Source organism: Bufo bufo, chromosome 1 (genome assembly GCF_905171765.1).
Source record: "Bufo bufo chromosome 1, aBufBuf1.1, whole genome shotgun sequence".
NCBI lineage: Eukaryota > Metazoa > Chordata > Amphibia > Anura > Bufonidae > Bufo > Bufo bufo.
In genome coordinates this window covers 17,260,732-17,282,496 of record NC_053389.1, presented here as the reverse complement: position 1 = coordinate 17,282,496, position 21,765 = coordinate 17,260,732, and the positions used below count along the sequence as shown (strand labels likewise).

Genomic DNA, 21,765 nt, shown 5'->3' with positions numbered 1-21,765 from the left:
TCCTCTGGTGCTTTTTTTAACAGACGGGTGACAGATTGCATCCACCAAAATCATCTGTCACACACCAATGTTTTTTATTTTATTTTTTATCTCGAGCCACATATCAGAACTTTTTTCAATTGGACTACCAAAGGATAGAATTGAGTCTTGGAGTTGGGGTCCACACCTATCCGGCATTGGGTGTATATCCTAGTAATATGCCCTCTATGCACAAGATGGGCCACCCTCTTTAATACATTGTACTGTACAACGTCCAATACAAAGTCTAAGTAATACTACTGTATATTAATATATGGATGTCTCAGAAGTCATGTAAAGTAGCAGGTCTGGTTCCATTTTCATCAGGGGCTGGTCATTCACCGTCTCAAATCCCCTTCTTGTTAGATTAGTAAGGAATATGTGATATTACGATGAGTCTGACTTACACTCAACATTCAGCGTCCTCTTCTCCACTGTGGTCACTCCTGATTTGAAGGTCACTCTACAGAATAATGTGGAATTGTTGTGTGACTTCCTTGGGGTGAATGTGATATCTGAATGGAAGGTTCTGCTGCCATCTCCAGAGGTGACATCATATATCTTCTGTTTTATACCAGTCATGGTTCCTTCCCATGTAATCTGTGGTTTTATATTTCGGCATATACCAGGACTTGTACAGGTCCAAGTCACCTTCTCCCCATCCACCAGCCTTGCAGAGGAGATGGTAGGTTTATGTGTGAGATCTAGAAAAATAAAACGTTATATCAAAATTAGTAAAAGCGAGGAGGAATATTGCATAGTTTAGTGTATGCCTCAATGTAAACAACTTTCAGAAAACTTCAGAAGACAAGTTATAAAGATGCATAAAGATGGAGATGCAACAAAAGCTAAAGACCTTTGTGTACATCAACCCTACAAACTGTTGCTGAATGTGCTGCTATCTGTTTTTATCCACTGCACTGAACCCCAGGGTGCGACGGTCTGGGGTAGACATTGTGACACAATATCATCTCCTCAGGGTCACTACTACTCCCATCCCTGGCAATCAAGGACTCACAGATGCAGCCATTGTTTTCTATAACACCACAATTCAGGGCCAGGACGAAGGGTAGGCAGGAGCACCTAGGGCGCCAGGTCATACAAGCCGAGTAGGGGAGCAAAAATACTCTCTGTGGTGTGTGCCAGTGTGCACCTGGCTCGGCACCTCACCCTCTCCAGTCACTGAAAGTCAGCATTTCCTGCCCTGCTTGTTATGCTGTTCCAGAGCATAGCTCTGCCACTCTTCCAGACCAACTTCTAGTCCTGTTATAGGGGGAGAAGCTGGTCTGGTAGCGCTGAGCTCTGGAACTGTCCCTGTGTGCCCTACCTGCCCTGTGTGCAGAATCAGTAGAGAGCATGGCACGGCGCAGCAGTCAGTCAGCTAGCTTCCTGCTGCCCAGGCCTGCTTCTGTCTTCTTCCCTTGTGTGCAGTCTGCAACTGTTGAATCTGTTTGGTAGGAAGAGGCGGCAAGCGGGCGCAGTGCTGGCAGTGGGAGAGGTGGTGATTGGCTGCTTTCCTCTCAGGGGATGGGAGACTGGCTCACTGGCTGCCTGCCAGTCGGTGTTAGAGGACTGACTCAATGACTGCTATGCTGAGCTGTCTGTCAGTGCAGTGTCAGGTAATGGGAGACTGCTCAGCTCTCTGGCGGTAGCAGGGTGCAGGACCAGCTGGGCGCTGAACTTCTTTCAGGCACTCAGCCTGAATGAATGAGTTCAGGAGCTGAGTTGGTGGGAAGGATCACTGCTCAGGGGAAAAGCTAACCAGCTCAGCGTGGGCTGCCTAATTATCACTTACCTCTCATACTGATGCAAACAATCATTGGTCTGTCAGTTAGTGTCACTGAGCAGAACATGAGCGCTTACATCAGTATGAAGGATGGGAAAGCACTCTGTGGTCTCGTGGTCGCTGTATATCGACGATATAATTTTCATCTGGCAGGGCACGGAGGGCCAGGCTTCTGACCTTCCTCCAGCGGCTTCACAACAACAACTTACCTCAACATCAGACTGACATGGCACTATAGCCAGGACAGGATGGAGTTCCTGGACATTCTTATCAGTAGGGAGAGTGACGGTCGGGTCTCCACGGACCTATATAGGAAGCCCACTTCCACCAACACCCTCCTACATGCCAAGTCTGCACATTATCCACAGACGGTTAGGGCCATTTTGGTGGGGCAATTCTTGCGTCTTCGACGCGTCTGCTCTAGTGATAAGAAATTTGAGGCGCAGTCTGGTGAGCTTTCCAGGAGGTTTCAAAATAGGGCATACAATCTAGTTGACATCAAGAGGGGGTATGCACATGCCAAATCTACAAATAGGGATGCCCTCCTGACTAGTAATAGACAAAAGACCGACAATACCAGCTGTCGATTTATTATGCCTTTTAACATGCAGTGGTGTAAAATACGGGAAATACTTACTAAGTACTGGCCTATATTGCTTTCAGACAATGACCTGCGGCGACACTTCGACAATATCCCCAGGTTACGTGGCAACGATCCAAAAACCTGGGTGATATGCTCACCAGCAGTCACTATGTATCTCCATTGCCATCTTACATTTTTGGGAGTAAGGGGCCCAAATGGGGTTCCTACCCGTGTAACAACTGTCAGGCATGTAGATACATGGTTCGGTCCTCCACATTCAAGGATTCCGAGGGTCGACGTGATTATCATATCGTGCATCATATCACATGCAGGACTGCATCTGTGATATATCTGATCACTTGCCCTTGCAATCTCCTGTATGTTGGGATGACCACCAGGGAGCTGCGCGTTAGGGTATTTGAACATGCAAGCAAGATCCGCCAGGCAGCTACCACTGCACATGATGAGTTGACCCAATTTCAACCCATAGCCTTGCACTTTAGGGACAAACACAATGGTGATCCCCGTGGGTTACAGTGTATGGGTATTGATAGGGTCTCCATGGGCTGCCGTGGAGGTGATATTAAGAAACGCCTCCTGCAATTGGAGACCAAATGGATTGTTCTACTGAAGAGTGAGATCCCTAAAGGTCTCAATGAGACTGTTAGCTTCAGGTCTTTTCTATAAATCGTGCTTTTTAATTTTTATTGTTAGTTGTCCTTTTATTATGTACTTACTGTTGTTATTTGTATTTCATAGTACATCTGATTGCTGCGACTGTGTGTGGTCCTATTGGAGATATGCGAATTTTGGGCCTAGAGATGAACATCTCTCTATGGAGCAATGGACATCTACCAAAACCCCAACACCTCCACTATGGTGTGGGAGGGGATCTTTGGCCGCCGCTCCTTATCCCTTATAACCCCTAGTTGTTAGGATTGTGGCTACCATATGAGATGGTTAGGGGAATGGCACTTACTATGCGCTTAGTATTTATTAAAGAGCCTCAGGGCTCTTTTGCACTATTATTATGTATGATGTATTCTGTTTACATATTTGTGATTTTTAGGCACTTATTATGAATTATTGTTTTTTGAACACATGAATTCATCTATTCATATATGTTATCAGAATGGGGTGATGGGAGACCTTCATCTATATATATATATGTCTTTGACGGCTTCTCATCATCACATTTTTATTATTAATTAGTCACCTTTTTTATTTACAATTTAGTATGTATAATTATACCATGATCATGTTATATTGTATCACATCACTGCATCCCGTATATGTTTATAGTGTCAGCTTTCCATTCATGGTATAGGTTACCCCTATCTCCTCATTATGGTATGATAGAGTGGGGGATTTACCTGTTTGCCAATATTTTTACTATTTCAATTTTATCTATATCTTATTTATTTCTATGATTGTTTTCAGTTTTCGAGGTATGCAAACATGGGGTTTACACAGGGACTTCGATCTCACATGCATCAGAATGGATGATATATTGTATCTGAGATGTGTTTTGTCATCCTCTTAGTATTGTATTGTCCATTTATGGCTGCCCTGGTATGCCGGATCCCTGATAAATATATCTTAACAAACACTGCGATTTGCTGTATTTTTCATTCCCCATCTCCACCTGGCAACTGCGTATCGCACCGGTGCGCTGCGGGGGGGCATCGTGGTGGCGCTCCTATACCTGTCCCTTGCGAGCCGGCTGACGCGCAGCCTTATGTCATGTGGTCGGACGGGAGGGGGGTGTGGCTGCACGCTGTTAGTGCGTCTCCCTCCTCCCTGCCTGGCCATGTGATGTGATGGGCGGGCCTCACCTGGTTTCTGGGAGTGGGTGGCGCGCCTCTATGATGTCACGCTCTGCATCACTGGGCGTATGCGCTAATCCACTGCCAGCTGTGGACCACACTATTTAAAGATGGACACTGTTTGTTATCTTTACCTCCTGACGAAGCCTTTCTCGGCGAAACGCACGTCGAGGTGCAGCTCTGGTCACAGACCTTGGGTTCCGGCATACCATGGGTAACTTGTGTTTTGTTTTATGCATGGCTAGTTTGTTATTTTAGTGTTATTGCTTACACATAGCATCCTTGCTTCACCCTTATCTGTGATACCACTTGGTCATCTGTATTCATCTGATGGTCATTTATGTTATTTTAGGTGGGCAAGTTTGCTATGTGTGACCACATTGACTTTCTTATTTTTTGCATGCAGCACACACATGACTATAGGTTACTTTGGGCGAACTTACAGCTCTTCCATTAGTATGCTGTAACGGATCCGCTTCCGTTAATGGACGCTTCCTAGCTTGCGCCGAGGACCACAAGCACCGCACTGGACACCACAACCACCGCAGACTCCACAACCGCCGTAGCTTAACTGGAACCGCGCCGTCTTCCTTCCACCCTGAATGAACCTCCAGCATTCAGGACCGTGTGGGAAAGATCTCTCCTCCAGGGAATATGCAGAGCATAGCAATCCCCAGCGTGACACAGCAATTCCCTCCAATAACAAGACAAGGCTGCGTTTTGAAGGGTTAGAAAAACAGGAACTGAACCGAACTTTTTATTGAGGGCTACCCGCCTGTATTAATGCAGGTCCCCACAATGCATCATGGTTTCCTCCTCTCTGCCCTGGAGACACCCGAAGAGCAATTCAATTATCTCCCAGGACAAAGGGAAACCACCAATACACATTTGGGAACAATAGGAGAGGAATCCCCACCCGAATACACAAAATCCTCCCTTCTGTCTGGGATATAATTCTGGATTAACATAACTATCACAGACAGTAAAAATACAGTTTTTAAACATACACTGTAACTTTAAAACCATACATTCCATCTCCATAAAAATTACATATTTAAACTCAGCTTACATCAAACATAAACACTTCCAAAAATCAATCAAATCCCTCCAGCGGATCAAAAGTTTAGTGGAAGTCCTTTATGACCGACCGCAAGCACAATTTTCTGCCCAAAACAGTTCCATAGATTCTTTAGTATACACCGCTGACCGCGTTCGGTCCTAAGAACAGTCCAGACATGCGGCATAGTTCTGTTCTTGAAGGGTAATATGTCCTGGGGCCATAGTCGTAGGGCAGGAGGCTAGCCATAAGTCCTCTACAATGCCCAGTGGCAAATGGCAGTTTGTCACATATGAGGCTCTATACCCAGTGTCTGTGACCCTTTTTCCCTGTTAGTCGGGTATATGTGAGGGTGGTTGTTTATGATCCCGCTACACGGGGCGTCCCACCACCCCCCTTTTCCTTGTGCCTTTGTGTCATATTTATTGTAATTGTGTCTTTAATAAACTACATATATTTTATATGTGTGCTCTCTTATTCTCTATGGGGTTATTGTTTTTTTTCGTTGGTTGGCTCAGGATGGGAAAGCACGCCTGCTCTAATTCAATACTGAGTCACTCACACTTCGCACTGAGTCGGTCATCATACTGTACACAGACAGTAAACAGACTGTCAGGGATAGATATTGCCAGGGAAATATATAGGCGCTCTGTCTATTATTTGTGTTTCTTGGATATGTAAGGATCTGTACTAATACTGGTATAACTGTACTAATACTGGTATAACTGGGGAGATGTGTGTGCAGTGTCCTGGAACACACGGCAAAGCATTGAAAGTGTTAATATAATGGTATTTCATGTATTATGTGCATGTACTTTAAATCCCATAAGGTTGTATACGGAGTGGGAGGTCGAATGAAGCTAGTGATGGTTGGCTCCACCCATAGAGCAGCTCCTCTCGGGAGATTCCATTCCCCTACAGTTTATGTTCCAGCCCCCAGAAGGGAGAAGATCTATAGAAGTTTTAGCTGACAGAAAGGGATTGCAGACAGTGATGAGCAAGCACCAAAGTATTCGGGTGTTCGGCCCAAACACATTGCTATATTCGTGTGCTCAGCCGAGCACCCAAGTATAATGGAAGTTAATGGGAGACAACAAGGCACCCCCTGCTCGGAAGAGAAGAGGGTGTCTGGTTCATAAAAACCAAGCAAGTTATTTTGCATCTGTTGGATGGCTTGGGTGGACCTGCACACCTAGATCAGTATCATTAGGGCAACAAAAAGGTTTCTGATTGTCCAAACATAATATTCAATAACCTTTCAATACAGTTTTGTCATGTAAAAACTAATTTGCATATACATGGGCTTATGGGAAAGACATGCAAATGAGCAGAATCTGCCTTGTTTTTCAGCTGTCATAAGACTATAAAAACCAATAGATGGCACTATTGAGTTATGACCAGCGCCCTCTATTGGTTTCACAGTCTTATGACAAGACAAATATTCTTGTCAGAAGACTATGAAACCAATAGAGGGCGCTGTTCATAACTCAATAGTGCCATCTATTGGTTTCATAATCTTTTAACAAGAACATTAGACTGAGTCTTATGACAAACTTAGTGTAGTCTTTTGCATGGAAAATTTGTGATAAAATTAGCGATTAGAATATTCGCGACCTACACTAGGAAGATATCTGACACTGGGAAAGCTGGGTAATAACTCACGATCTACAATGAGTTATTACCCAGCTTTTCCAGTGTCAGATATTATCACTATCAATACTATTAGTGTCCGTAAGGACTAATTTACACCACTTGTTCCTGCACCTTTATTGCACTAAGACTTAACTTTTAATTTGTTTTCTATAATAAACAGTTGTTAAAATAAGTGATTTTAAAACTGTAGCTAGTCACTGGGTTCACTATATCCAGTATTACTGTATATTCCTGCTATTCATTCATAGCCAGGATGGATACATTGTTTCCCTACTGGCTGCGCGCTGCCAGTTTCCATCGGGTACAATGTTTCAGCTTGAGCTATTTTATCCTATCTGTTCCGGCTAAATTCTTCTAAATGTAATTCATAGTGGCTGCACCGAGTGCTTGCTATATTAAAAATAATAAGCGGAGCTGCCCCCCGACATGTTTCGCCGAGTACCAGCGTCTTCAGGGGTTAGGGCAGTGTTTGAGCGCGCTCGTTTATCTGCAAATTATATAGCCTCTATTGACATGTCATCAGTGGGGCCTGTCCACATCATGTCCAATAGGAATATGTGATGTCAGGGAACCTCCGATGTCATTGGTGGCAGTGGAGTACTTCCCCTCTTTCGTCATCTCTTACCTGTTCAGTCCTCTTCTATTTGTCGGAGTCTGTATATGTCATCACTAATGGCCGTGCATGCGCTAGAACTTGGTCTGCTGTGTTACCATTTCTCTCTATAGCGCATGTCTTGGGACTTAGTCTCCATCTCTTATTAATGTCAATTGTGCATGTCTTGAGACTTAGTCTCCATCTCTTATTTTTATTAATATCAATTGTGCATGTCTTGAGACTTAGTCTAATTTCTCTCATTCATATCTATTGCACATGTCTTGAGACTTAGTCTCAGTCTCTTATTATTATCAATGGTGCATGTCTTAAGACTTAGTCTTGTTTCTCTCATTTCTCTCTAGGCGCATGTCTTGAGACTTAGTCTCCATCTCTTATTAATATCAGTTGCGCATGTCTAGAGACTTAGTCTCATTCCTGTCATTTCTCTCTATAGCGCATGTCTTGAGACTTAGTCTCCATCTCTGATTAATATCAGTTGCGCATGTCTAGGGATTTGGTCTTATTTCTCTAATTTCTCTCTAAGCGCATGTTTTGAGACTTAGTCTCCATCTCTTATTATTTTGATGACTCCAGGACTCCACTCCATTACATTACAGTGATAATAAACTTTTTAATATATTCCTTTGGTATATTATTGATCTTTTCTATATATATAAAGGCCTCCATAGTTAAGTTAGTTTCCTATTGCCGATAATACTTCTCTTAGTTGTCAAATTTTTGCTTCTCCTCTTTCCATTAGGAGTTACTTTATTTACTGTTATATTAATATATTTACATAGTTTTGTATTTTAGATATTCGTGAGAGGGGATTTGGTCATGGTTTCATAAAGAGGTTGATTTTTTAGGTTGCTTTTAAAGATTTGGATGTTGGAGGACAACCTGATATGCTGGGAGTGGGGACAGATTGTGAATAACCTTATATGTAGTTGCCAGCATTTTGAACTGAATTAGCTCCCCCTCTGTGAGCGAAGTGGGCAGTTCCCACATCCTGCAGTTTGGGTGGAGAAGGAAGTTAGAGCAGTGTAGCCTCACCCCTGCTAGGGGAAGGCTGTGTGATAGCGTTCAGGAGTTCCCCTGTATAGGGAAGACAGCAAGGACCTAGTCTCGGCTGAGACTCGGCCATATTCCCAGTCTGAGCACCTTCAGCTCCGCTGGATGAGAAAAGCAGAAAACTACAGACAAACTCCAGAATTCCAGGAAGAAAGCATCCCCTGAGAATCCATCTGAGAGATAAGTCCAGAGACCTAGGAGAAGCTATTCCCTCTTCAGCTAGTCTGTCCCCACATAGCAGAAGTTACATTTAAAGCAGAAGTATTCATTCCTGCCAATCCTTGCCAAAACCTGCTGGGACCAAGAGACCAAAGCTGTCTACTGCTTAGATGCAAGTTATTTCAAGTAAAGCAACGTTTGAACTTCATCTAAAGGTCTGGACATCATTTCTTCTGCAGAGTTCCTCTATTACTCCTACTATCACTACACTCAAATTTATTGCAAGTGAGCCAGGAGTCCGGCCATACCCAGGTAGGAGACACCGTGACACAACTACCACACAACTATAGAGACATTATAGGTCATTACACCACTCTGGCATTCCTAATCTGGGACGTGCATTATAACACCTTGGAAGAGCCCTGGGAAAGTACCCTGCGCACGCTGCATTTGGCGTCATGAACAAATACAGAATATTAACAACTCGCATCCTGGCCAGTGAAGTTACACTCATTAGAGCTGATCTAGGTAATGGGAGCCTCTGTTCTTATCTGTGAGGGAATCACTGCATACATTTCTGTTCATAGCATTAGAACTGTGAATTGTCATTTATTGTTTTTAGTGAATTCTTACAGTCCTCCAGATCAATAATGAAATAATTCATTGATTTAACAAACATGAACAGATCCCAATGAAGCGATCCCAAACATTACTACAGTGAGGTTTGTCTAAAGCCAAAAGCTCCTGTCAGTGTCGGATTGAAGTCCCTTGGGCCCACCAGAGGAAATGATTCTGAGGGCCCACTCTCTGTGCATACAGGACCTTAAGGGCCCTGATTTGTTAGGGTTCCATTATTGTCAAAGCTTGGGCCCACCGGAGGATCCTCTAGTACTCTGGTGGGCCAGTCTGACACTGGTCCTTGTAGATATCACGATCAGGGAATTGACTATAGGGCTTCCATGTTGTCAATGTAACAATGTACAGGGTGGGCCATTTATATGGATACACCTTAATAAAATGGGAATGGTTGGTGATATTAACTTCCTGTTTGTGGTACATTAGTATATGTGAGGGGGGAAACTTTTCAAGATGGGTGGTGACCATGGCGGCCATTTTGAAGTCGGGCATTTTGAATTCAACTTTTGTTTTTTCAATAGGAAGAGGGTCATGTGACACATCAAACTTATTGGGAATTTCACACGAAAAACAATGGTGTGCTTAGTTTTAACGTAACTTTAGTCTTTCTTGAGTTATTTACAAGTTTCTCTTTGTTTACAGCCATTGACATGTTGCCGAGGTGAACACGTGAGGAGCCGATACAAATTGTGTTGATGTCTGGTGAACGCAGTAACCGGGTCATTGCAACAGATTTCAATGCAAGACACCCTACGAGACCACCCATCTCCCATGCTACAGTTAGCAAACTGCTTGCTAAGTTTCGTGAAACTGGTTCAGTGTTGGATTTGCCAAAATGTGGATGCATGAAATCTGTCTCTAATGAAGAAACATCAGTGGCTGTCCTAGCTTCATTCAGCAAGAGCCCACAGCGTAGCACTCGCCGCATGTCACTGGAGAGTGGCATTAGTCGAACATCCCTTCGGCGGATATTAGCTACTCACAAATGGCACCCTTACAAACTCCAGCTACTGCAGCATCTCAACAAGGATGACCCAGATCGGCGAACTGAATTTGCAGAATGGGCAAAACAAAAATTGGAACAGGACCCTCAGTTTATGCAGAAGATTTTGTTCAGTGATGAGGCAAACTTTTATGTGAATGGTGAAGTTAACAAACAAAACCACCGCTATTGGTCTGACACTAACCCACATTGGAATTGGATAGATCCCTCCAAGACTGTTGGACCAAAAAAATTGATGGTATGGTGTGGTATATGGGGTACAAAGATAGAGGGGCCATTCTTCATCAATGGAAACCTCAAGGCCACTGGATATGCAAAATTGCTACATGATGATGTGTTTCCCTCTTTATGCACTGAAACTGGCACGTTCCCTGAGTTTTTCCAGCAAGATGGTGCACCAACACATTATGGGTGTCAGGTCCGAGCATTCCTAGATGAACAGTTTCCTGGAAAGTGGATTGGTCGTCGTGGGCCAGTTGAATGGCCCCCAAGGTCTCCCGATCTGACCCCCTTAGACTTTTATCTTTGGGGTCATCTGAAGGCAATTGTCTATGCTGTGAAGATACGAGATGTGCAGCACCTGAAACTACGGATACTGGAAGCCTGTGCTAGCATTTCTCCTGCAGTGTTGCTATCAGTGTGTGAAGAGTTGTGTCACCATTGTTTTTCTTGTGAAATTCCCAATAAGTTTGATGTGTCACATGACCCTCTTCCTATTGAAAAAACAAAAGTGGGATTCAAAATGGCCGACTTCAAAATGGCCGCCATGGTCACCACCCATCTTGAAAAGTTTCCCCCCTCACATATACTAATGTGCCACAAACAGGAAGTTAATATCACCAACCATTCCCATTTTATTAAGGTGTATCCATATAAATGGCCCACCCTGTAGAATGATATAAAAAATCATCTGGAACATTATTAAGAACAAAAGGATGATGGTACATATAGAGAGAACACACTTTCATCAAGTTAGGATGGTTCCTCAGTGGCAAAGAACCAGCAGGACAACAGTATCAGTTGCACATTTACTGTCTATATCAAATACAATAAGGATGACATTCCATTCCTCGGTGTAGATGGGTCTGTCTCAGGTGTAGGAAATTGGGAAAGGTGCTTTGATAGCACATTTAGAAACGTTGCACCAAAAAGTTGCAAGTTTTTGCAGAAACATTTCTTACACAATAAATGTGACTTTATGCCCACTTATGCCACATTTACCACTTTTAGGAAAGAGAGCAGAGGGTGAGATGGAGGAGGTGGAGCATACACATTGGGCCTAATTTACCTTCCAAGATGTATCAAAATTTTTAAGAGGTACTCACCTCTCAATAAATATTTTGTACTAAGTCTGGTGTACAAAATGCCAGTCTTAAAAGGGGTGCCCTGCATAAGAGCCGATTTAACCCCTACCAGACAAAATGTAGCTTGGGCCCGTGACTGCTGCCAATCACTGACCTCAGGGGTCACATATATTTAAATGGTACTTTAATGCTACTGATATACCTTTCAAACACAAGTGACCAGTAGGGACGAGTGAACCCGTGGAAGTTCGGGTTCGGCCGAAATTCAGGTCAAAGTTCGGGTTCGGGACCCGAAATTGACCTTGAATCCGGACCCAATTAAATTCAATGGGGTCCCGAACTTCACTTTATTATTTTCTGTTATAACATGGGTAAAATGGAAAATAATAGCATTCTTAAGACAGAATGCTAAATAAAATGGCCATTGAGGGGTTAAAAATAATAAAAAAATACCTCACCTGATCCACTTGATCGCGCAGACGGTATCCTCTTCTTTCTGCAGGACCTGCGATGACGTTACTGCGCTCACCACGTTGTGAGCGCAGTAACGTCATCGCAGGTCCTTTTACAGGTCCCGCAGAAAGAAGAAAGAAGAGGATACTGGCTGCGCAATCAAGTGGATGAGGTGAGTTTTTTTTTATTATTTTTAACCCCTCAATGGCCATTTTATTTAGCATTCTGTCTTAAGAATGCTATTATTTTCCGTTATACCCATGTTATAATGGAAAAGAATAAAATCACCCGAACACCGAACCCGAACTTCAGTGAAAAAGTCCAGGTTTAGGTCCGGCTACCCGAACTCGCAAAGTTCGGTAAGGACCCGAACTTTGCAGTTGGGGTTCGCTCAACCCTAGTGACCACTCATTGGTTGCACCCGTTATGGGAACAAGGGAGCTGTGATGCTGGAATGGCACCATTGTGAACAGGTGTTTTTTTTGTTGTTGCCGTTGAGCACATTATTGGTAGGGCTTAAAGGGCTTCTGTCATCAGGAACATGTTTTTTGTGAAACATTAACTTTTTTTATGCAAATGAGCCTCTAGGAGCAATGGGGGTGTTGCCACTGCTCCTAGAGGCTCTGTTCTCCCTCCTCTGGCCATGCCCAGGGCCAGGCAGTATGATGTGAACATTCAATTAGCATGTTGAGGGTATGGTCTAATGAGGGAGAACAGAGCCTCTAGGAGCAGTGGCAACACCCCCATTGCTCCTAGGAGCTCATTTGCATAAAAATAAAAGTTCATGTTTCACAATAAACTAAGGGCATCTAGAAAGAAGGGACAAAGACTGTTTGTTTCAGCTGATATTAGCACATGTCTCAAATTCAGCCAGTTTAATAATCATGTTCCTGAAGACAGAAGCCCCTTAAGTTGTCTCCTAGGCTGGACAGCCCGTTTAAAAATCCTGCATCTTAGTGCCCAAAAGTCTTCCATTTTAGATTGACATGAAATTGATGGAAAATAGTTGGCGTGTTGCTATGATATCCCATTAGCTTTTGACCGAACACTTCAGTGTTCGGTCAGTGATTTTGAGCCAAAACCAGGCGTGGCTCTAAACCCAGAACAGGAGCAGATCTTCCCCTTACACCTTATGTCTGTGGAGGCTCCGATCACTGATGGAAATCACTGACCAAACACTTACATGTGAATGACGCTTTAGGTAAGTGCTGTGGCTTTTTTACCAGTTTTGCCAGCACAGTGGCACTCCAGACCTCCAGCTGTGCAAATGTATACATTTGCAACGGAACTGCAGCAACTCGGTCCCTGTGTTCTCAGGTGTGCCAGAGATTAGGTCCTAACCAATGAAATATCATAGTAAGGCGCCATAAGGCCTCTTTCATACTACCGTATGGCTATTTCAATGTTTTGCTGTCCGTTTTTCACAGTTCCGTTGTTTTTGCGGAACCATTGAAACGCAAAAAACGGCCCGCAAAACGGAAAAAAAAAAACGGTAGTGTGAAAGAGGCCTAACACTGAGAAGAAAATGCACTTTTAAAAATAGGACACATGGAAAAATTGCGTTGTTCCGCTATTCCTGGTGAACTTCGTACAATAATCTACACTCACCGGTTACATCCACGTAAGGCTGGATATCCTGATAGATGAACTTTATGGGATTGTCTTCAAATCTAAAAAAATATCTTCCCTCATCTGTAGGCAATGGGTCTTCTATGGAATATGAGCAGTCTCCTCTGTACACATTTCCGGTCAGAAAGAATCGTCCATTTTCTGACTGATGTATAAGATTATTTTTAAAAGCAACAGGAATTCCAAGTTTATTGATGATTTTATACCAAATACCAGTGGTAGATATAGATAACCGTACATCTCTGGGCACGGTAAATGAGCATGGAACATGGACACAGAGACCTCGCTGCACCGTCACCGATGGACTTGTATCTATCTTATATCCAGGGTTCCGTTCACAGACAGAACCTGTATAAGAAAAGACCGGGGTTAGTAGAAATGTCTGATTATCGACAGGTGTACATAAATGGAAATGTTTTAGGCCCTTTCTGTTTATAAGCAGAACCTATAATCTCATCACCAAGGAGAAGCCGCTCTGTCTGTGTCTTCAGGGTGCAGATACAGTTGAATATTATAGCCGGGTAGGGAGCTCTCAGAGAGGAGTCAAATACGAAAGAGGTGAAACCTGGAAGAGCATGGTGTGTGCGGCAGGAACCAGAAATGAGTCAGTACGAGGTGAGAATATTGGAAAGAAAAGAGCAGCAGAAACGGTTTCGGTGACTGATGATGACTGCAACCATCATACCATAGCTCAGGTTCGAGCTGGCTTGGGCAGACGCGAATAGGCCCCAGCAGTTTCATTGACATCAGACAAGGGTCGTTCTCTGTCTTCATAGCTCAGTGTCATCAATACTGTGAGATGTCTTCCTCCTGGGATGGAGGGGGCCACTAGAGGGGCACCAATAGTGCGGGGGATATGGGTACATACTACTGTATGGGTGCTCAATGAGGATACTATTACTGTGCACAAAGGGAGTTTTTACTGTGAGGTTTAAAGGGTTCACTATTACTGTATAGAGGGCGCACAGGGGATTGCAGGTGAGAGTTTGTGACTCGGAGGATTTATGTTGGTCCTACTTACTGACAATTTGGAACCACCAATTCAAAGGAAAATGTAAAGAGCATGTGTCAGCAGGATCAACCCTATTAACCACCTCAGCCCCCCTAGCTTAAACACCCTTAATGACCAGGCTACTTTTTACACTTCTGACCTACAGTACTTTCACCGTTTATTGCTCGGTCATGCAACTTACCACCCAAATGAATTTTACCTCCTTTTCTTCTCACTAATAGAGCTTTTATTTGGTGGTATTTCATTGCTGCTGATATTTTTACTTTTTTTGTTATTAATCGAAATTTAACGATTTTTTTGCAAAAATATGAAATTTTTCACTTTCAGTTGTAAAATTTTGCAAAAAAAACGAGATCCATATATAAATTTTTCTCTAAATTTATTGTTCTACATGTCTTTGATAAAAAAAAATGTTTGGGTAAAAAAAAAATGGTTTGGGTAAAAGTTATAGCGTTTACAAACTATGGTACAAAAATGTGAATTTCCGCTTTTTGAAGCAGCTCTGACTTTCTGAGCACCTGTCATGTTTCCTGAGGTTCTACAATGGCCAAACAGTACAAACACCCCACAAATGACCCCATTTCGTCATACCTTGGGGTGTCTTCTTTCCAAAATGGGGTCACTTGTGGGGTAGTTATATGCCCTGGCATTCTAGGGGCCCAAATGTGTGGTAAGTAGTTTGAAATCAAAATCTGTAAAAAATGGCCTGTGAAATCCGAAAGGTGCTCTTTGGAATGTGGGCCCCTTTGCCCACCTAGGCTGCAAAAAAGTGTCACACATGTGGTATTGCCGTACTCAGGAGAAGTTGGGCATGGTGTTTTGGGGTGTCATTTTACATATACCCATGCTGGGTGAGATAAATATATTGGTCAAATGCCAACTTTGTATAAAAAAATGGGAAAAGTTGTCTTTTGCCAAGATATTTCTCTCACCCAGCATGGGTATATGTAAAATGACACCCCAAAACACATTGCCCAACTTCTCCTGAGTATGGAGATACCACATGTGTGACACTTTTTTGCAACCTAGGTGGGCAAAGGGGCCCACATTCCAAAGAGCACCTTTCGGATTTCACCGGCCATTTTTTATAGATTTTGATTTCAAACTACTTACCACACATTAGGGCCCCTAGAATGCCAGGGCAGTATAACTACCCCACAAGTGACCCCATTTTGGAAAGAAGACACCCCAAGGTATTCCTGAGGGGCATGGCAAGTTCCTAGAATTTTTTATTTTTTGTCACAAGTTAGCGGAAAATTATGATTTTTTTTTTCTTACAAAGTCTCATATTCCACTAACTTGTGACAAAAATAAAAACTTCCATGAACTCACTATGCCCATCAGAGAATACCTTGGGGTGTCTTCTTTCCAAAATGGGGTCACTTGTGGGGTAGTTATACTGCCCTGGCATTCTAGAGGCCCTAATGTGTGGTAAGTAGTTTGAAATCAAAATCTGTAAAAAATGGCCGGTGAAATCCGAAAGGTGCTCTTTGGAATGTGGGCCCCTTTGCCCACCTAGGCTGAAAAAAAGTGTCACACATGTGGTATCTCCGTACTCAGGAGAAGTTGGGCAATGTGTTTTGGAGTGTCATTTTACATATACCCATGCTAGGTGAGATAAATATATCGGCAAAAGACAACTTTTCCCATTTTTTATACAAAGTTGGCATTTGACCAAGATATTTATCTCACGCAGCATGGGTATATGTAAAATGACACCCCAAAACACATTGCCCAACTTCTCCTGAGTACGGCGATACCAGATGTGTGACACTTTTTTGCAGCCTAGATGCGCAAAGGGGTTTACATTCTTTTTATGAGGGCATTTTTAGACATTTGGATCCCAGACTTCTTCTCACGCTTTAGGGCCCCTAAAATGACAGGGCAGTATAAATTCCCCACATGTGACCCCATTTTGGAAAGAAGACACCCCAAGGTATTCAATGAGGGGCATGGTGAGTTGATAGAATTTTTTTTTTTTTGGCACAAGTTAGCGGAAATTGATTTTTTATATTTTTTTCTCACAAAGTCTCCCTTTCCGCTAACTTGGGACAAAAATTTCTATCTTTCATGGACTCAATATGCCCCTCACAAAATACCTTGGGGTGTCTTCTTTCTGAAAGGGGGTCACATGTGGGGTATTTATACTGCCCTGGCATTCTAGGGGCCCTAAAGCGTGAGAAGAAGTCTGGAATATAAATGTCTAAAAAATTTTATGCATTTGGATTCCGTGAGGGGTATGGTGAGTTCATGTGAGATTTTATTTTTTGACACAAGTTAGTGGAATATGAGACTTTGTAAGAAAAAAAAAAATAATTTCCGCTAACTTGGGCCAAAAAAAAGTCTGAATGGAGCCTTACAGAGGGGTGATCAATGACAGGGGAATGATCAGGGAGTCTATATGGGGTGATCACCCCCCTGTCATTGATCACCCCCCTGTAAGGCTCCATTCAGATGTCCGTATGTGTTTTGCGGATCCGATCCATGTATCTGTGGATCCGTAAAAAACATACGGACATCTGAATGGAGCCTTACAGGGGGGTGATTAATGACAGGGGGGTGATCAATGACAGGGGGGTGATCAGGGAGTCTATATGGGGTGATCACCCCCCTGTCATTGATCACACCCCTATAAGGCTTCATTCAGATGTCCGTATGTGTTTTGCGGATCCGATCCATGTATTCGTGGATCCGTAAAAAACATACGGACATCTGAATGCAGCCTTACAGGGGGGTGATCAATGACAGGGGGGTGATCAGGGAGTCTATATGGGATGATCACCCCCCTGTCATTGATCACCCCCCTATAAGGCTCCATTCAGATATCCGTATGTGTTTTGCGGATCCGATCCATGTATCCGTGGATCCGTAAAAAACATACGGACATCTGAATGCAGCCTTACAGGGGGGTGATCAATGACAGGGGGGTGATCAATGACAGGGGGGTGATCAGGGAGTCTATATGGGGTGATCACCCCCCTGTAAGGCTCCATTCAGACGTCTGTATGTGTTTTGCGGATCCGATCCATGTATCCGTGGATCCGTAAAAAACATACGGACATCTGAATGCAGCCTTACAGGGGGGTGATCAATGACAGGGGGGTAATCAATGACAGGGGGGTGATCAGGGAGTGTATTTGGGGTGATCACCCCTGTCATTGATCACCCCCCCCTATAAGGCTCCATTCAGACGTCCGTATGTGATTTGCGGATCCGATCCATGTATCAGTGGATCCGTAAAAATCATACGGACATCTGAATGGAGCCTTACAAGGGGTTGATCAATGACAGGGGGGTGATCAATGACAGGGGGGTGATCAGGGAGTCTATATGGGGTGATCAGGGGTTAATAAGGGGTTAATAAGTGACAGGGGGGGTGTAGTATAGTGGTGTTTGGTGCTACTTATTACTGAGCTGCCTGTGTCCTCTGGTGGTCGATCCAAACAAAAGGGACCACCAGAGGACCAGCTAGCAGGTATATTAGACGCTGTTATCAAAACAGCGTCTAATATACCTGTTAGGGGTTAAAAAAAATCACATCTCCAGCCTGCCAGCGAACGATCGCCGCTGGCAGGCTGGAGATCCACTCGCTTACCTTCCGAACCTGTGAACGCGCGCGCCTGTGTGCGCGCGTTCACAGGAAATCTCGCGTCTCGCGAGATGACGCATATATGCGTGACTGTGCGCAGGGCTGCCGCCTCCGGAATGCGATCCTGCGTTAGGCGGTCCGGAGGCGGTTAAAGCACACATACTGTCTTCTAAGGACGATACCACTGCTCAAAACAACCACTCTCTTGTTCAAAGCTTTGGCCTTGTTTTGGAGAAAGGGGTTGATTAATTCAGTAGGATCAACCCTATCAGATAGTATGCCTGGTTTAATAGGGTTGATTCTTTTGACAGATTATCTTTAATTTTCCAATCCATCCTGGTAGACTAATTTCCTAAAGTAGATTAATGAGCATGAGCAGCTTCTGCACTATGATGGCGCTACTAAGAATACCTTGTATAGCCAAAATGTGTGTTGCACTAAACCCTGGACATTTGCTATATCTTTTAATTTATAGACTCTTTTTATGCAGATATTTTTTTCTCCACTACTTTAGTCTTGCGAAAGTTGTTAAAGGCAACGTAGCCGTTAGAAATCACTATTTTATTTCACCCATGCATCTAAAATGAAGTATGACTGGTCTTCAAGATCAAGAACATGTTTAAGTAGGACTTTGGAATGTCAGTGACTCGAGAGGAGAATGCTCCTGTACATAGTCATATGGAGCAGGCCAAGATGATGCGCTTGAGCATGAACCCTTATTATACTGAGCCTGAGAAAAAGGCTTTTTGGTTTACTTTTTAGATCCTCGTTTATGAAGCAACTTATCTGTACAAATTTCCTTCTGGAATTTCTCCTTATCTGCACACAAGCAGCCACCTAAGTTCACAAATACAGGACTTTATCCCTAGCCGTAAACCAGATTCTTTTGAAGTTCAAGTATGAAAGTAAAGGTTCTGGACATCACAAAACCGGTCATGTCATGATTGTAATGGAAAACATTAAATGTTAAAGGGGTTGTCTCATCATGGACAATGGGGGAATATCGCTAGGATATGTCCCCATTGTCTTATAGGTGCAGGTCCCACCGCTGTGACCCGCACCTATATCAAGAAAGGAGCCCCGCAAGGTGGTGGCTGGAGGACTCCGGTCTGACCACCACCATGTGACCTCAACAGAGGCCCGCCCGTTTAACAGTGGCCTTTACTGGATCAGGGACATGTCCATTTGACCAGCTCACTCTAAGACAGCAGCACTGTATTGTCTGAGTGTGAGCTGAAGGGAGAAAGTCATCCTCACTCCCACCCCTGCAGCTGGCAGAAGTTGATTTTTACCTTCATTTTTTAAATCCCTGTCGGCTAAGGAGTAGAGGGGGTGTGGCCTAACTGGATCAGGGGTGTGGTTTAGTGAGACCTGGCGGCAGGGTTTTAAGTCTATTAAGGGTGGACACATTGTGGCAGGGGGCGTGTCTGGGCTCCTTCCTGCAAGAGTGACGCCCCTCTGGGCACCTTACTGGTTCATTTGCATATCAAATAAACTGGATTTTCAGAGGATAAAAACATCTATTGCTGGAACAAAGGCACATCTGGAAATAAGGTACTAAGTGCTATTAGGCCAGGGCTTTACTTCAATAGCGATTATCCTGGTGACAGATTTCCTATAAAACTCATCTACAGCAGTGAAAATAAATGGCTAGGTTGTTATGGAAACCTGAAGGAAAAAACTGTATGTGGAGGCTGAAGGACCTCAGAGCTTCTATTGGCTGATGAGGGTCATGTGACCAGGCTTCTATTGGATAATGCATTTTTTGGGAATATCTCGGGAACGGTACGTCCTAGAGAGCTGAGACCTGCTCTAAAACCTGTACCTGTGTTCCAACTTTCGTGATTGTAAATGCAACAGTGTAAATGCTGGCCAGCTAAGACCTGTCCTAGGTTGCTAGTATAGCTTATATGTGTATACAGCTAGACCTGCCAATAGCCTTAATACGGTTCCTATGTTTATGTGTTAAAGACAAAAGCAGAGGTATTTACTGTGACATCATGTTTTGGATGTCATATAACTGTTATATTTTGTGTTCACAGAAGCAGAAAAAGATAATATGCTTTTAAGATTCATTTTGTAATGTAAGGTAAGCTCAGTGACACAGCAGAAACAACAGAAAGTATAGTGCTACTGGGCAGAAGTCCACTGGGCAATTAAAGTTATTATTATAAAAGGTTTAGGCATTAAGGAAGTGAGTGAGTGGCGGGGCCGAAGTACAGTGACCGCACCGGCCCCGCCGCATTTGCATGACACCAGCCCCTCCTACAGGTTTAGCTCCGGTATATTAGGGCATCTGTGGATGCCACTATTATGGGGTGGGGTATATGTGGCTGGCACTGTTATGGGGGGGGGGGGGATCTGTGAATGGCACTGTTATGGGAAGGGGGTGATCTGTGGATGGCACGGTTATGGGGGGGTTGATCTGTGGATGCCACTATTATGGGGTGGCGGATATGTGGATAGCACTGTTATGGGGTGGGGGATCTGTGGGTGACACATATATAGCAGTGCCAGCCACAGATCCACCCCCCCATAACAGTGCTATCCTCAGATCCCCCTCCACAACAGTGCCATCCACAGATCACCCCCCCATAACAGTGCCATCCACAGATCACCCCCCCATAACAGTGCCATCCACAGATCACCCCCCCATAACAGTGCCATCCACAGATCCCCCCATAACAGTGCCATCCACAGATCACCCCCCCATAACAGTGTCATCCACAGATCCCCCCATAACAGTGCCATCCACAGATCCCCCATAAAAGTGCCATCCACAGATCCACTATAGTAATGTCATGCACAGACCACCATTAGTTCAAAACCCACCAAAAGCACACCTTTTGGTTAAAAATATATTTTTTCTTGTTTTCCTCCTCAAAAACCTAGGTGCGTCTTATGGGCCGGTGCATCTTATAGGGTGAAAAATATGATATTATTCAAACCTGCGATCTACATTCATCATTTTTTAAAATGCTAAATATCTGCATTATAATTTTCGCGTACGCGCATGCGCAAATGCACTATACAGTACCCAAATGCACTATTAAGAAAGTATATTGGTATATAACACCCCGCTTCAATCAGTTTTTTTTGGGGGGGCGACTGGTATATCACACCAGTAGAAATTATTTGCCCCAATAACGCTTGTCCCTCTATATACCTGCAGTATCGCAGCAGAACCGCACACAACTGCCGCACAATACAAATGCACTATAATATACCGTCTAACATAGCAAGTATATTATACCATTGTACAAGGAAGGCAATCCATTAGAACATACATGAAGATAAAACGTAACCTTTAATAATTTTACTATGAGGGTCCATTCATACGTCCGTAAGTGTTTTGCGGATCTGCAAAACACGGACATCGGCAATGTGCATT

General features: G+C 43.7%; 1 protein-coding gene across 3 annotated transcripts in view; it reads right to left on the bottom strand.

Moving 5' to 3' along the window:
- LOC120991955 (sialic acid-binding Ig-like lectin 12) overlaps nucleotides 1-21,765 on the bottom strand; it is a 290,291-nt gene that overhangs the window by 48,760 nt on the left and 219,766 nt on the right. The window contains exons 3-4 of one of the 3 annotated variants that reach the window (XM_040420705.1): nucleotides 13,753-14,121; nucleotides 426-722 (exon numbers count right to left, since the gene is read on the bottom strand). The exons of 1 other annotated variant lie outside the window; for it this stretch is intronic. In XM_040420705.1, the coding sequence (XP_040276639.1) occupies nucleotides 426-722; nucleotides 13,753-14,121 (666 nt within the window). The remainder of the gene's footprint in view (nucleotides 1-425; nucleotides 723-13,752; nucleotides 14,122-21,765) is intronic. One more of the 3 variants, XM_040420723.1, reaches the window with a different exon arrangement.